The sequence below is a fragment of the Zootermopsis nevadensis genome, unplaced genomic scaffold (genome assembly GCF_977971745.1).
Source record: "Zootermopsis nevadensis isolate Lab colony 2312 unplaced genomic scaffold, Znev_1.0 Znev_ptg000030l, whole genome shotgun sequence".
Lineage (NCBI taxonomy): Eukaryota > Metazoa > Arthropoda > Insecta > Blattodea > Termopsidae > Zootermopsis > Zootermopsis nevadensis.
In genome coordinates, this window is record NW_028259162.1 from 20,395,765 (window position 1) to 20,413,760 (window position 17,996).

Genomic DNA, 17,996 nt, shown 5'->3' on the forward strand with positions numbered 1-17,996 from the left:
GGGTTTGTAAAATTGATCATTCCCAAGATGTGGGTGTGTGGAGGATTTGATAAGTTGGGCGGTAGGTAACGTCATTATCGACTGAGCTCTTAACAGTTTAGATATATACATCTTATGTCTCCAATTAAATTTTTCATATACTTGTTCAGTACGATATATACGTGACGTCGTACGCCGCCTATGGTTTGAACTTTTAGCTTTGAGTTACGGTCGTGATGTTGGTATTATGTGGGTTGGTTTTCCTGGGCCATGACTACGCAGACTAAGTGTTGTTGAGCATATAAGCATGGCGGCCGTTGCGTTTAAAGATGTTAGTAGTTATTTATCCAAACAGAGCGAGGAATCCGATAAGGAGTTGGCAGGAGAATGGGCCCAGTTGGAAGAACTGCATAACAAAAAGTGAGTGCAGAGCTAATAATTATTACGTACTTTTGTAATATTTCTTGCTTGCCGTACCTATTGTCAGTACAAACGAATCGAGTTTCTGATATGTACACTAAGGCCGAATTTGTAGACTTTCTTGACGTATTTGAAATATATCTGAGTTTTTTACGCCCTGTTCTTTCCGGCAACATCTTTTCCGTGATTGGCATAAATTTTTCGTTGTGAGCTTGTTGACGTCTGTAGCGTGCAGAAAATCTGCAAAAAACAACTGATGAGACTTTATATCACCTCGCCATGTGTTCTGTTTCAAGTGTATTTTTGAATTATATGTATGCAATGACGTCATGAAACAACCAAGAATTGTTTGAACTCCTGTCGTTTTCCTAGAATTTCCACATTGGGATCCTTGATTTTTGAGGTTGGAAATTGCTTCCTTCAGTTAAATAAATATATTTTATTTCACGCCTTTCCATAGTTTATAAACTTTGTAAAACTTTAGACAGTATGCCAGTAGATTAATTTTGCTTGTCCATTTGTATTTCCAGGCTAGTCTGAAATCATGAATTTTTTCAGTGATAATTGCGTGCAAGTAGTTGTTTCCATATGATCACCAGTTATTGTTGGTTAGAAATCAGGTGTGTCTGTATAATACGTGGAGGAAATTTGTTTAAGTTACAACACAGTGTGTTTTCCTGCCAAATTACACTTCTGACACATCCTGACTACAGGCTGAAACTGTATGAATCATTGCCAGGCAGTACAATATTTTTCTGATACCAGTCAAGTATAGCTCAATCAAAACATTAAAGTAAACTTACCTGTGTTACAAGAGGTGCTGAAAATGTCTCTTACACTTTCCCTTTTCCATATAAATAGAATAAAGAGGTTTAAATAAAAATGTAATAGATTAAATGTGGGTTAATATGACTCCACTACCAATTGTTTTTATGAAAATGAAACTGTGTTTCATAACAGTCAAATAAGGGTCAACTTCACTGTCATGAAGTGACTGCAAAAACCAGTTGGAGGTGTTAATTCTGCTGGCTGGGACATGTTGCTGTGAAGTGTGAACTACAATCACCATGTACACCTAAAGTCCATCTACATAACAATTCTGATGACAGTTTCAATGTTTGTTAAGAATGTACTACTTGTAGGATTTTATTTTTTATGGCAGTGAGTCTGAAGATGGCTGTCTTCTGGGTTGTTGCAGCATGTAATCTGGTAGAAGTGTACTGACGTTTCATAGGTCCATGTTGCCACCATCATCGGGGCAATGATGGAGGGAGCAAGGAATTTTAAATGTGTGATGTCTCAACACTACTTTCCATGTGTAATGCAGTGTATATTTGTCTGACTTTTGTACTGTATATGATAAGTAAATGATATGGCAGAAGGTAATTCACCAGATGTCTTTATGGTGGTCAGGATCAAATTGTGTATTTGTTTACATCGCTGGCTTTTGGATAGAAGAAAAATGCATGTATTACATAAACCAAAAACATTGCTTGAGACAGCAGGCTTTGAAGTATTTGATCATTCATCAGCCTTTTTGATGAGCACTTTGTACACTTAAAATTGAACTGAATTTACATAAATCTTTAAATTGAGAAACCTGATACTAGTGCAGTATATTATTCTGTATTTGTTTGAATATTGGGATTTGTGAGCATGTGATATTTAAACCAAGACATGTGAAGTGACTGAAGAGTTCAGTCTGTATCAAGTGCCTCTTTTTTATTGTATTTTTATATTTTGTCTTCCCGTCTGATTTCTAAGAACCTGAAAATTAAAGTATACAAAACAATAATCTTGCCTGTTGTTTTGTATAGGTGCGAAACATGGTCTCTCACTCAGAGGGAGGAACACAGATTGCAGGTGTTTCAGAACAGAGTGTTGAGGAGGATATTTGGGCCTAAGAGAGAAGACAATGGGGCGTGGAGAAAACTGCATAATGATGAGCATAAAAATCTGTACTCCTCCTCCAGTATTGTCAGGGTGATTAAGTCGAGAAGAATGAGATGGGCTGGGCATGTAGCGCGCATGGATGAGACAAGAGGTGTGCACCGGGTACTGGTTGGGAAGCCTGAGGGGAAGAGACCGCTGGGGAGACCTAGACGTAGATGGGAGGATAATCTCAGGCAGGATCTATGGGAGATAGGAGTTGAAGGAGACTGGATTTTGTTGGCCCAGGACAGGGTCCGGTGGAGGGCTTTGATTAATTCGGTGATGAACCTTAGGGTTTCGTAAGCCATCTGGTTGGTTGGGTCCACTATTTGGGAAGCCTGAGGGGAAGAGACCGCTGGGGAGACCTAGACGTAGATGGGAGGATAATCTCATGCAGGATCTATGGGAGATAGGAGTTGAAGGAGACTGGATTATGTTGGCCCAGGACAGGGTCCGGTGGAGGGCTTTGGTTAATTCGGTGATGAACATTCGGGTTCCATAAGCCATCTGGTTGGTTGGGTCCACTATTTGGGAAGCCTGAGGGGAAGAGACCGCTGGGGAGACCTAGACGTAGATGGGAGGATAATCTCATGCAGGATCTATGGGAGATAGGAGTTGAAGGAAACTGGATGACAGGGTCTGGTGGAGGGCTTTGGTTAATTCGGTGATGAACCTTCGGGTTCGGTAAGCCATCTAGTTAGTTAGTTAGTTAGTTAGTTAGTTAGGTAGGTGGGCAGGTGATTGAATCCCTCTTTATGCCAGGGTTAGTTTATAATTTGTCATGATACTTTGTCATTGCAGATTATGGCACCAGTTGACATTGAAACTAGAGACCTTTGTGAAACATCAGTCACTTCAAAAAGGCAATAATCTCCTTCAGTTGTATAACAACTTTATTCATGTGTTTGAAAACAAGTGAGTATAACCTTCAGATTTCAATGTTTAATATGGTAAGAATTCTGTCATAAAGTAATTGGATGCACAGTATTTTTCTCCACTGCCTTCCTCACTGGTAAGTTGGTCTTTTGAAAGATCTAGACCAAGGATTCTGAGTGAAGAAGAAGCCTACATTGACTTTGTGGTCTGCCATAGTAAATATTTTCCTATATAATGCTAACAACAGCCATGATATATATGTATGAGGCATAATGCCTGATGGCATTCTACTGGAAGTAGCATTCAACCAGAGGTGCAAAAGAAAAGTATCTTCATTGGAATAATACCCATGAAATAGGTTTCATTGTGTAAAAATGAATCAAATGATACCTTAATGCAAAATTCACTTGAGTCAGGGGGATACATGTAATTATACTATCATGCTTTATTCCCTTTTTCTCCTTGTTTGATGAATGCAGAATGTCTGGTCAGTGTTTGATTTATTGCATAAAAATTTGCACTGAGATTAACTTGACAGTAAAAGATGCATAATTTACCAGCAATGGCCCTTTGTGTTGGACGTATCCACCATTTTGTATTGCTGTATACAGATCCCCCCCTACTGATGGTAGAAACTGCACCAGCAGTGGTGGAAAGCAGGGCTGTGGAGTCGGTACTAAAATCTCCGACTCGTTCATAAAAGCTCAATATGTATTAATAATGGTAAACCTACTAAAATGGTAAATGGTACCACAAGAGATTTCATCACTACAACGTGAATCATCAGGCTACTTTTTAGACTTATAACATATATTTAAATATACGTATAATGGTTATTACGGAAATTGTTTGATTTGCAAACAGTTTGTATTCTTAAGGTACCAGAGCCAAAGTTACAAAGCATTATTCCCACATCATGTGGCTCAGCACGTCTTTGAATCTTCCTAGGTGTAAGGCCGCCAGCGGCTCACACGGTAGCGAAAGTGTTCTTAAGATTTTTATCGAGGTCAGAGTCGGTACATTGTCCTTTCATCCAGTAATTCACAAAGTGACACTAGAAACTGTGTTAAGGAAACATTCAGAAATGTAACCTTTGTGGTCACTGAGGTTCATTTCTTTTGTGTAATGGTGATTGTGCACAGAATTATTTGTATATAATTTTCAGAATAAATCCTCTGTCTCTAGTTGAGATTCTTGCACATGTAGTAGTGCAGTTTGAAGATAAGAAAGAAGCCATCCAATTCTTGGAGAAGACAGAGGCAAAAGTGAAGAGCTGTAATGAGGCTGTTGCACTGTGCAAAGTTCTCAGTGGACAAATTCTGTTGGAACAGTTGAGAGACCAAGAAGGAACAAAGGTAATTAATTTCATTGTATGTTTTGTGACATATTTTCTTCATAATTCATGCTTATATTTTATTTAGTGTTCTGTCTGACGACAGGTCCATATGAACAGGATCCTTCCATCCTTTTCTCGGACTGGGACCTGTTCATATACGTTCTTGGCAGATGATCCAGAAGTGGTTTGCCATTGCCTTCTTCTGTGCGTGAATGGAGTAATTGTTGGGATGCCACGGAGAAACCGGGGAAGCCCCCGGAGGAAAACTCCGTGTTGCCTAGACCACGGCCTTGCCCAACACAAGTTATAAATTCGGGCACCGCCGGGAATCGAACCCGAGACCCCAGGATTACAAGGCCAGCGTTCTAACCGCTAGACCACCTCATCTTATTATTATTTAGTGTTCTGTCTGACGACAGGTCCATATGAACAGGATCCTTCCATCCTTTTCTCGGACTGGGACCTGTTCATATACGTTCTTGGCAGATGATCCAGAAGTGGTTTGCCATTGCCTTCTTCTGTGTGTGAATGGAGTAATTGTTGGGATGCCACGGAGAAACCGGGGAAGCCCCCGGAGGAAAACTCCGTGTAGCCTAGACCACGGCCTTGCCCAACACAAGTTATAAATTCGGGCACCGCCGAGAATCGAACCCGAGACCCCAGGATTACAAGGCCAGCGTTCTAACCGCTAGACCACCTCATCTTATTATTTATTTAGTGTTCTGTCTGACGACAGGTCCATATGAACAGGATCCTTCCATCCTTTTCTCGGACTGGGACCTGTTCATATACGTTCTTGGCAGATGATCCAGAAGTGGTTTGCCATTGCCTTCTTCTGTGTGTGAATGGAGTAATTGTTGGGATGCCACGGAGGAAAACTCCGTGTTGCCTAGACCACGGCCTTGCCCAACACAAGTTATAAATTCGGGCACCGCCGAGAATCGAACCCGAGACCCCAGGATTACAAGGCCAGCGTTCTAACCGCTAGACCACTGTCATATGATTAAATAAATACACAAATTTTACTATATTTACTCTGATTTACACAGTGTGTATTCTGGGTTTCCACTATCCAAGTTCACCCCAATAGTGGCATTTGAATGACAGAAACTGTGTCAGTCCTAACCAGGATGTGGGCTGAGATTTGAACTAATTATAATCATAGTTATGGAGGAGTGCTAACAACTTTTATGCAATATTCAGTCTACTCTGTTAGTGAACAGTGATCGTTATAGTACAGGTTGAAGTTTGCGAACCCTTCAGTGCCTCATATTTAGCATGTTTAATGTGGGAGGGGGGGATATATGCACGTATGCATGCATACAGTGAATGCTCAGCGGCTTCAATTTTTTTGGTATGTTGTCCTGCCCAACCTGTTGAAAACTTAAGATTGTATAGGAGCAAAATGTGAGATTGTCTAAAATATTAATATTCTCCATCTGTACACATTAATTTCACTTTGTCTTGTGTAAATTTTGTTGTGGCCATCTTGTTCAAAGCGCTCAGTATGGAAAAAAGTACTACTGCAATACTGTGCATTAGCTGAGAGCCAGTCGCTGATTTGCTGTATACTACATTTGTAAAGGCACTGTAATAATGAACAGTCACATTTAGAAATAAAGTTTGGGAATGAGGCATAGGGTGAAGGAAAATAAAGAAAGAAAGAAAGGAAAGAAGAAATAATACAAACTAAAGAAGATTGATATTTTCAAGTAGGACTATAATAGTTGTGCAGGACTGCATGACATTACAAGATGCGTTTTCATGGGTTCTGTTAAAAAATTTGATGTCTTATCATTTTCAAGTGGCTACTTGTTAATTACTTGAATTATTTTGCACAGGACCATTGTCTTTTGATAGTGTCATTATTCTGAGATGTGATGGAATGAGAGTATATATAACATGAAATTATCACAAGTTATAGAACAAAAGTCTTATATGGTCATTAACTTTTAGTAAGAGCCATTAATATTAATATTATGAAATTATATTAAACCAGAGCAGTTTCTTCATGTCAGTAGAAACTGAAAGTTGATGCTTCTATTTGAACTTCAGATTTTAGCCATGTGCATACAATTTACAGTTTGAATTGTGTAATCGTACTGTTTAGATTTTATGTGACTTGCAGAGGCTCCCAGCAGTTGACCCAAACTGGGCAGACATGTTGATGTTGTCAGAGAGCATTAATTGCCTAAGCTTTTTACATGAGAAATATTATTAAAATCACAGTGTGCATTTTAGTTATGGTCAACAGTACATATAATGTATGATTTGATTTTACAGACTGTTATTGAAGATGTAGAGAAAATCTTGGATGATGCAGATGGTATAACCTCAGTACATGGCAGGTACTACCTCCTTGCCAGCCAGTTTTATCGCCTGCAAGGGAAGCACGCGGACTATTACCGGACAGCACTAAGGTTAGCCGTCGTTCATGCTCACTGTGTAAATGTGAAATCGCGTTTGTTTTTGAGAAAGCCTTTGGAAGTAAATATTGGAAGATGGGCATTCTAGCAGATTAATTCTGAGAACAAATACACCTCTTTCAGAAGAAAATAACATGAACAAGTAGGTAGAATGGGAAGAATTTAAATTACAGAAACATATCTGTCTGGTTCTGTTGATCACCTGGTGGTTGGTGGCTAATCCAACTACAGGATTGATACCTTTTGTTCATTTTAGTAGGCAAACCAGAATTTCCTATACCACCAATTTAGTAGTTATTCATTTGTGATTTGGTTGTCGGTTTCACCCTTTATGACCAAAAATAAATGAAGAAATTTTGGCTCAACTCTTGATTTTATTGCAGGTACCTGGGTTGTGTGGAACTGTCTGATCTGAGTCCAAGTGAACAGGAACAACATGCTTTTTTCCTTGGTCTTGCTGCCCTTCTTGGAGAAGGTGTATATAATCTTGGAGAGTTGGTGAGTAGAAGAGATGAAAAGATAATACTAGAGTTAAGGACATATATTCATCGCTCATCCTTTCTTGATGTCAGAATTGTTTCATCCTTGTGCATATAAATGTTGCCCTCAGTGGACTAGTTGTTAGTGTGATGTCACTGGACCTAAGGATCGTGGGTTCAAACCCGGCCGATGGCGATGAATTTTTAAGGATGATAAAAATCCGTAGCACTACTTCCTTCGGAGGGGAAGTAACACTGCCGGTTCCGTGTTGTTGGTTTGTGGCATGAACAAGATGTTTCGTAAGCAAACTTTCTCACCCATGTCTCACCTGATTTTCTACTAGAAGGCTCTAGCAGACAAATCACAGATGCACACTTCAAAGACTAGGAAACCTCCCACATGGGAGGAGGCCAAGGCCCGGACTTGGGTTGTAGTTTCATTGGATGGATGTGCTATAAAAATTTTATTTTTAACGTAGCACGTCGAGAACTAGGCTTATGCAGTACGAAAAATCTTGTACACCAGCATTAATTGCATTGTTTCACTGACAGCCATAAAAGAAGCCATTTTCAGTATGATTACACAGTGTTTAAGATATGTACTCTTGCCCAGTACCTAAATAAAAATACCAAATTTTCTACAGTCCAGGCCAAAGCATTACAATTGATGAATCTCTCTTGCTTTGGAAAGGCCAGCTTTTATTCAAACAGTACATTCCTTTGAAGGCTGTTGAATTTGGTATAGAAACTTTAAAAGTCTGTGAATCAAGTACAGGATATTTGTGGTTACTCTTGGCAGATAAAGATGGAACTACCAAGCCCACTGATAACCTCCCCAAAAATGAAACAGCAGCCTTCATGCTGAACCTGATTGAACCTCCTTGTTCATATCCATACATTGTAGATGGACAACTATATCAGTTCTCCTGATCTGTTATGAACTGTGTTGTTATCGTATGTGTGTGACAGAAAAATGTCCCATCTTGTGTTGAAACAAAAACTAACGACAGAGAAACTGTTTGGCAACATTCAACCAATGTGGCAGGACGAGAAGAGAGAGTCTTATTTCGAATATCATTAAAGGATGGGAAGGAAATAAAGCGTAAGGTGTCCTTTGATTGCAATGCCAACATGGAAAGTGTCAATTTGAATGATCAAATGTTGCAGCCCTGCCTTTTGTGACATAAGAAAGGGAACAAGTGGCAGATCATGTTTTACAAACATGATAGTACTTTTTAGGGCAACAATAGGCATTCAAAAGCTGGATCATTTGATTTTCAGATTGGCACTCATTAAAGGCCTCAGAGAATCACACAGCTCTCTAGTGCCATGACCAGTGTATGGTTGACCTTCTATTGAATCTACACCAAAAATGCTTAAAGAATGGTACTTTTTTGAGAAGATTCCTGCTTCAGATAAAGAGGCCAAACCTTGAACATGGTATGTCATTTGTGCTAGGCAAAATAGCAAAAAGGTTAACATATTGATACCCAGAGTGTCAAGAATGCTTCTGGATCTGTCATACAAGACTGAACGTTTAGGAAAATTCCAGAAATGTAATACACAGAACAGGGAACAAAAATAAGATAAGATTAAGTATGACGTTTCATACATAACATACTTAAAAATTTAAGAGTTTATGTAAGTAGGTGATGAGCTGTTTTGAGTTTGACTGTATCACTGTAAAAAGTGCCCAGACATTTAAAACAGTACTGTACTATGGTTTTACATGGTGAGAGGTTAATACTGCTTTGTGGTATGATACAATTGAAAACAGTCTGCTTTGTGGAGTGGAAGAAGAGATGGTCATTTTTCAAAACTAAACTACCACAGTTTCTTAGATATGCAGTGTCTGTTTTAAATTCTTGGCATTTCAGCGCACTATAGTTGTGTGTATGTAAGACAGAAACATCTCCACTAATGTTCACACTGCTGGTTCCATGTATCAGAATAGAAAAAACAAAACAAAATGTGAAGTGAGTTAGAACGCAATGTTATGTTTTTTGGGCTGTGGGACGTGGTTATGTATATTGCAACATTGTGGGTCTCAGCATGAGTGTGTTAATACTTAAGTTTTACGTAAGTTGGTTTTTCCTTTTATTTTTTCTGTGCAATTTTTGGAAATGAAGATGAATATTTGATATGCTGTATATTTTGTGGAACAGTTGTCAGTGATGTGTAACATTTACTTGTGACAGAACTGTTCCCTTCATTGCAGCCAAAATGGTAAGTAAGCAGTTCTTAAATTGCATTGGAGAGTATGCTCAGGAAGCAGTGTGTTTATGTTTCAGTTGGCTCACCCAGTGCTGGAAACTCTTAAATCTACAGACAAAGCATGGTTGGTAGACCTCCTGTATGCTTTCAACACTGGAGACATTGTTCTGTTTGAGAAGATGAAGCCCCAGTGGTCCAGTATTGCTGACTTGGCGGCACAGGAGCTAAAACTACGACAGAAAATTTCTCTTTTGTGCTTGATGGAAGTAAGAATTTCAGAAATATTTGCTTTTCTAAGTAGACACTCAATCTTATGTGCAGAGGACGAGAACCATTCTTTCTTTGTTTCCCCACAAAATGTCTGAATCAGACAAACATCCAAAGATGCTTCAAACGTACACCTACTTCTGTTGTCACTTTTTCATAAAATCCATAGTTCCTTATTGTTATTGGGATACTGATGGTTTTACTCTTGAAAGGAATAAAGTTTAATCTGTTCTTAAAAATATCCATTGGCTTACGAGATTTTCATATTTTTTATTGGAAAGAATGCAACTCCTTTGAAGAGTTGTATATGTTGTAACAAAGCTGTATTCCATTGTAAAACTAGGTCACGCTGTACCCTCAGCTTGCCATGATAGGGAGCCTGACTCCCGCTACTACAAAACTGGTATGACTAAGAGTCCACCTGTAACCGTTATTGGCCTAACAAATGCATGAAGTTCTGTTGTGCGTTCCAATTGCAGGAAGGCTACGCAGACTCAGTTGCGCAAATTATGAGGTTGGATTGTATATGTATCCATGTTTGAAGGATTACCATGCAAAACCGAACTTGTAACTGTTTTCCAAGTGCAGCAAATTTTCGCTTATGTACTATGTATTTTAATTTCAGAAAAACAAACTTTTTGAATGGATATGTGGCTTTTTTAAAAAATAAACAATTCTTTTGGGCTAACCTGTTTTTGTTTCTATGAGTATACCTTTTATTTCATAATTTTAAATATAAGTATAAAAGGTATGTATCATTTTTTGTAAGGAAACATCTTTTTTATTTAAATGCCCAGAATTATATCTGCCCAGTAATGGCTCTTTATATTCACTACAGTAAAGGTTAAGAATGTACAAAGCTTCACCTCCACACTACTAATATACTTTTATTGCACACATAATTTTAGTCTCTTGATATCCTCATTACAGATGACATTCAAACGACCTGCCACACATCGACAATTAACATTTGAAGAGATATCTCAAGAAACTCGATTGCCTGTGAATGAGGTTGAATTGCTGGTGATGAAGGCTCTAGCACAGGGATTGGTACGTGGTGCTATTGACCAAGTGGCCAGTAATGTCCACATGACATGGGTGCAGCCCAGAGTGCTAGACAAACAACAGGTATTTTAAACAAATACAAGTTTCATTTCAGAACTAGTTCTTCTTACAATCATTCATGCGTATTGTGCTGTTAAGGTATTAAAATCAAGGAGGTTACAGTGGTCTTAACATGTAGCGTGAGGGCAAGTGAAAGGCCATAATGCAGATTGGTTGCTTGGAGGTTGGATTATAGCAGGATTCATAGTTTTGATGGGAGAGGCAACTACGTAGGGCAGTCAAAAAGTTCCCGGAATTGTGGTATAGCACTGTAATGGTAGGACATATGGCAACGCTTACCTAATCACCTTCAAAGTAGGACCCTTGCGCGCACACACACACTTGCTCCATCGATCCTGCCATCATTGGAAGCACCGACAGAAGGCTTCGTTTGGAATCTTCCGGAATCGGCCATCGCATTCGACACCTCGCTGGTTGTGCAGCAATTCCTCGCCAAGAAAAGCATTCCTGTCATCACCCAACCACCATACTCTCCAGATCTCGCTCCGAGCGACTTCTGGCTGTTCCCTACTCTGAAAATGGGCCTCAAGGGGACACATTTCGCAACCATGGAGGACATCAAATCGAAGCAAGAGTGTGTGCGCAAGGGTCCTACTTTGAAGGTGATTAGGTAAGCGTTGCCATATGTCCTACCATTACAGTGCCATACCACAATTCCGGGAACTTTTTGACTGCCCCTCATAACTGTCCCTGCTGCACATCATGTGTCATTAAGTCAGCTATGGTTTGTATTGTGCTAGTAGTAATGCAGTGTAAGAAGAAAGGATGTATCATGTAGTTATCTGAAGCTTGTATTGCTTTACGACAGTTCTGAAGCTTTACAGTATTTATTCTCTTTTATGTTTGTTCCATGAATTTAGTAATTGTAGTGATTCATTTGGATTTTTTATCATCTGCACAGACATGCATGGAAATAGCGATGTTTTGAATACTTGAATCAATACTATGTAACACCTTTTCAGAATGTCTCGTCAGTGTGACCACTAGCTTTCACATTCTCACGCAAAGGTGGGATGGTTGGTTCTATATTGACTTATTCTTTCATGGTGACATAGTCCCCAACAAACTTTGTGTATATGCAATTGTTTGGAGCAACTCGAGGCACAAGAAATGTTAATGATATATTCAGTTGCCTGTTTAATGCAGTGGAAGGATAACCTTCCTTTGGAAAGGAGTCACTTCCATGACTAAATACAATGATACGGGTGAATAATATTAAAGTGGATCTCAGGGAAATAGTTTATATAAGTGTGACCTTGTTCATGATCTTGTCCAATGGCAAGCTTTGATAGTAGCAGTCTTAAGAGTCTGTTGATAGAGCAAATGATTTATTGCAGATCTCATCCATGGTCCAGCGTCTGGATTGCTGGTGTAAGGATGTCAATTCTATGGAGCTGCTTCTAGAAACTAAGGCTCATGAGTTCTTAACTTTGTGAAGTATTGCTTGTGCAGGAATGAGGACAATTTTCATATTTAATTCCCAAAACTACATTTGTAAACATGTTTAACATTAGTAAGGATAAGAGTATGTATCTTTACAGTGAGATATTAAAAATGTTATGCTAACAGATGCAAATGCTTTTCGTTTCCAAGAGGTGAACACAAGTATTGGCTGTTCCATATTCTATTCTGTTTGCTTTAATAATGAAATATGTTTAATGGAGAGATAACGCCCATTTGCATGAGCTATCTCCATAATTGCTCGGTGGACTTCTATGAAAATGGTAGTTGTCTACAATAAAGGTTGATGGATTAATTTCGTTTTTGTCTGTACCTGTCCAAAATAACCTCTAGTTGGATTAAACTTAAATCAGATGTCAGGTCATTCCATAAGTAGTAATTGCTTCAATGAAATTTGGTATGTTCACAGAGCCTGCTGAAAGTGCAAAGAAAATTTTCCATATGAGACTTCTGGTTCTTACGGTGGCGAGTATGAAGATAACAGTCTTCTGGTATATTGTGCTGTGTAGTCTTGTGGATGACGATTGTTTCAGACACATCGTCCTGATGATGGAGGCAGTACGCACCTCTCGATATTGGTCAGCTTCTTCAAGAATACATGGTGCAATATCCCAGAAGGCTGTCATTGTCAAAATTGTCTATTTTTAGGCTTTTTGAACAAGTTATATTTTTAAAATATGAAAAATTATCAAAATTTAATCCAATAATAATTTTAAACTGCCTATATTATGAAGCCTATTAAAGATATAGTAGTGAATGAGGTATAATTTTAAAGCTACTAGAATGATCTTTATAACATAAACTGTGACATCATCTTTGTATAGTTGGGTTCCATTTTAAATGAATCAATGTAACATATAACATGACTGTGAAGATGGCTGCCTTCTGGATTGTTGCGCTGTGTAGTCTGGTAGAAGTTTACTGACATATCAGAGGTCCCTGATGATACATGGTGCAACAACCCAGCAGACAGCCATCTTCAGACTCACCACTGTGAAAAGTTTTCATGACTTGAAGAATTGTTGCTAAATCTTTTGTGACCTGTGATTTGGTTGCATGGGCTGAGACCCTAGAAAGGGGACCTTCGCAGTTTTGTGGCATTACTCAGAATAGAACACAGCACTTATGTTGATACACAATAATGAAATTAACTTTCCTTTGTCAGAACGTATAGTATGAAATTAATATAAAAGATTTTGGAAATCACAGTTACAAGCAAAGGGATTGTTAGGGGCAGTTTTGCAGATACCTGCTTGATCAAGTTAGAAGAGAATGTATTTACATTCCACAGATCCTTCACAGGCCTAAGTCAAGGATGTAGAACATGTCATAGTATGAATACAATGCTTGCTTTTATTACAAATATAAATTACATAGTTATGACAGTACATAATTTAATCAATTATAGTATTACTGCAAAAATAATCATACAAGAAAGCATACCTACTATTGCTTACATATTGTAACGTGGGGCAGCATTGCTACCCTGGATTGTCAACCCTGATTTATTCATGTAAAATTAAATCAGTTACAGAGATCTGCACATACAGTCAACTCTCTACAACAACACACTTCGTGTCTCTGTTCTCTGCACACACACACACACTCTGTCCTCCGAGTCTATCTGGTCCCTCGAGTTCGGTGCTCTTCACAGTCTTCGCCTACACATCGGCCCGTAGCACCCCACTGGACACACGCTGGCTCCTCGGCCGCCATGGTCCACGTACCCGGTGCTCCCACACGTAGCCGACCCGTCCTTTCTCAGCGCCACACCAGACCTCTCGTTGGCTCCACTCTCTCGGCTCTCACGGCACACTTCTCTTACGCCCGATTCACAGCTCTGTTCTTTCCACACTCCCTTTCCAACAACTCTACTCTCAACACTCTCTCTTTCCAACCACACTAAAGCCAACCAACCAATCAAAAAGCTAACTGAGGGCGGAGTCCTGCGCAAGCGCAAGCATCGTCCCTACCTAGGTGACACCATACCTGCGCACAAGGCGTGTTGCTGGAAATGGTACAAGGTCTTAAACTAAAAAACGGAAATTTTGCTAACGCTAACGGGGTTTCGTCGCGCTTGTCAATCGGCTTTTATACGAATACAACACTGTCATTAAACAGACACAATTATAAACGAATACAACAATTCCAAAAGCAACAATGTCTATAAATAGACACAACAATGCCGAATACGACAATGCCAGATGCGACAATGTCAATAAACAGACAACTAAACTGTTTATTGGCATTGTTATGCTGCTCTCACGGCAACACGTCACAATCTTTACTATAAAAATTTGTGATTTCGTCGTCGTCAATAAATTACGTCATCAGCAATGTAAACTATAAACAAACTCGGCATTGTTGTGGAACACGACAATGCCGAGTACAACACAACAATGCCGAGTTTAGTGTCTTACTCAAGATTTTAAAACGCAACCAACCCCCCCGAAGGGGTTCCTTGCTTTTTAAAAACTTAAACAACCCCTCCGAGGAGCTCCGAAAGGAGCGTTCTGCCCTAGTGTATTTATAATAGTTGAGAATTTCCGGTTGTGCTAAATTCTTGTATGGAGTAGGAGTGATAATAGAATATACTCTTTTATTGCTGGCTTAACCTTATTTAAATCGTGATTCAAACTGAATAGTGGGAGACGTTTATTGAATAGCTTAATTCCAGTATAGTAAACTCCTTTTTGATATTTGCTGATTTAGATTGAACATTTTCTATGTTGTCTACTACAAATGATGATAATGGATCAAAAATTTACTGGTTAGTGGAATAATACTACATTTCTTTAACAATTCCCCACATGAGGTTCTAGTGCCTGACATTCCAATGTTAATTTATTGGCCAAGAAATGTAGTTGTTTCTACCTTTTAAATTGTTTTATCCTCATACCTTTTACCTAGATTAACACAATTTTTGTTGACAGTATAAAACTTTATGAAATTTGCTTTGTTAAAATGTAATGTGTTTATTGGCTTTAATCCATTTGCTTAAGGCCTTGTTCACATTACGCGCTTGTTTTTACCATAGAAGTTCGCAAATACATCATGCAAACTTGGAAGCTGTCAATTTCTCGATGTGAAATAATATAATTTACAAAAGGCTGGATTTAGACTGAGTTAATAGTTGGCGGTAAGGCGGAAAAGCAGTGGACCAAGTGTTGTTGCGTATATCTTTTAATTTATTTATAAAAAATGATCAAGACCTTATAAATATGAAATTGAATCCATTATTATCGAAATATCTTGTTCAAATTACGTTATTTATTTTATATCTCAAATACAAACTCTGAGTTGATCTAACCGGCGGAACCGGCACAAGCTTATAAAATGTTTTCTAGGCTCTTTAGACACTTAAAATGTGTGGTTTGTGTGCCTTAATAGCTACGCATGCGACTTTTCATTCAGAAAATAGCGTTTTATTTCAATAAGTAGCGTAATTCGAAAACGTGGATTTTTGTCTTGGTCGTCTTTGCAAATGTTAGATCTGGCTTTGTGGGGGGGGGGGGGGGGGAGGTTTATGCAGGCACCAACGTTTGGGAGTAACATATACCTCAATCTACAGTGCTGGAGTCAACATCGGCAATAAGTCGAATTAATTGCATACTCTCTCCGCGTTGAATGTTGATCTGGATTACGAACGGCGTATGATGTGTTTCAAAGCCATAACCTGCCCTTCCATTGTATATACATTTTAATTTCTTTCGCGATCGACTGGATGGTGGAAAAACCGCGATGGATCAAGATAGCTTATACAACGACTATGATGCTACTAGTTGTAAAATGTGGTACTAATGATGTCTGTGCGTGTTGCAAACAGTTTAGTGCATATTTACATGAAAATAAAATAAGCTTCAACACTTACGCGCATTAATTTGTGATTTGAATCGAATTTTATAGTTGTTATATTGGAAGAAAAATGATAATAGATGATCCAGAAGCTTTTAAATCGTGGCTGACAGCAATACTGGAACCTTTGTAAGTAGGACAACGCAACCAAACATTCTACATTAATAGTATAATTTGAAGGATTGAACCTGTAGATGAAAAACAACAGTATGCTCTCTGTTGTATACCATTTAACTTTGATTACATCATTTACACAACATTTTAATTATATGGACGTAGTAGGAATTTGTAACTTTGAACTTACTGTGCCTAGCCATTGGAGCAAATTATTGTATAATAAAACCACATTGGTTCTTCTCAGTTACTTATATAAATCATGTAATTTGTGGAAATGTGTATTAGATCTCACAGTTTATAATGAAAGTTTTCTGTTGAACACTGATATGAATGATTCTTTTTTACTTTAGAATGTAAGGACCTTAGTTGTACCGTTTACCTGTAATTGCTAACATTTTCACAAACCTTAGAGAAAAGTGTGGAATGCTGAGGCTAAAGTTACTTAGTTGACGTAAAATTATCATGGATTAAAATACAAATGAATAAAAGAGCTAGGCATGATTTTGCTGGGGTAAATCCCCATTGTTATGTTGTGCTGTCATTTACAATCTAGCAATATTCCAGCCTTCTCTTATCAGTATTTGCGATATTAAAATAAAAGTGAACCCTTTAAATGTAAAGCTTGCCTAAATAATATGTAATAATCCACTCTACATCTCAAAGAAAACAATACGCTTTACCATTGCAAAAATCTACTTTTTAATGCTGTTTAAAGTAATAAAGCCTGTTTACACTGAGAAACTCATAAATAAAAATGCAGATTTATTGATTCTTAAAGCAGGTGGTACATATTTACCGCTAATCTTTATAAAGAATTAATATTCAGTCTTACAGTGTCTCAATCACAGATCACATTCATCACAGCATTGAGTGATTTAGAGGTCACACAAAATGCTGAGATGAAGCAACTTTATTCTAAGTGTCTGATAAGGGTTCAAAAGTTATATCTGTTTTTGGAGGGAATCTGGCCATCTTTCCTTCATGGTTTTTTTTCCACCTCCACATATTTTAGATGGTACTCTGGTAAGTCAGCGTGTTTGACATCAGCCTGCTGCAATAGCCATTCTTGACCAATATTAGACTTGTGAATGGAGGAATAGTCTCGATGGAACTAGATTACCCCATCAGGATAAAGCACTCATGCAGATGGTAACATTATGTACTCTAAGATGTTCTTGTGTTGAAGGCCATCTGGGTTTGCTTCTGTATGGAGTATTCCAGCTCCCTCATTAGGTGAACGAACCCCAACAATTAACGGACACATGACCACTACATGTGGAGGTCGACAGATATTGAGAGTTAGAATGTTCTCCCTATGGTCTATAAACTAAAACTGGCCCATTAGGTGCCAAGTTAAATCTAGTTTTGTCAGCAGGATATAACTCTTATCACACTGGCACTCCACACTGTTGTCAGCAAATACTGGGTGATATAGTTATGTTATTGGTAGGTTTAGCATTCACCGTAACATGTTGTGCCATGACACCAGCTTCTTTTAGTCTTTTACTC

General features: G+C 38.5%; 2 protein-coding genes across 4 annotated transcripts in view; both read left to right on the forward strand.

Moving 5' to 3' along the window:
- Positions 1–148: 148 nt before the first annotated feature.
- Positions 149–12,624, forward strand: Rpn9 (regulatory particle non-ATPase 9). Its single transcript, XM_087358595.1, has 8 exons — positions 149–399; positions 3,133–3,246; positions 4,373–4,562; positions 6,827–6,963; positions 7,353–7,467; positions 9,740–9,928; positions 10,860–11,057; positions 12,392–12,624. The coding sequence occupies exons 1-8, from the start codon at positions 287–289 to the stop codon at positions 12,488–12,490; spliced, it is 1,155 nt and encodes a 384-aa protein (XP_087214721.1). The 5' UTR covers positions 149–286; the 3' UTR covers positions 12,491–12,624.
- A 3,452-nt stretch (positions 12,625–16,076) lies between these two features.
- Positions 16,077–17,996, forward strand: part of swm (Zinc finger protein swm) — a 42,496-nt gene continuing 40,576 nt past the window's right edge. Inside the window, exon 1 of one of the 3 annotated variants that reach the window (XM_022072253.2) lies at positions 16,077–16,499. In XM_022072253.2, coding sequence (XP_021927945.1) covers positions 16,441–16,499 — 59 coding nt within the window. In that variant the 5' untranslated portion in view covers positions 16,077–16,440. The remainder of the gene's footprint in view (positions 16,500–17,996) is intronic. The other 2 variants (XM_022072251.2, XM_022072252.2) reach the window with 2 other exon arrangements.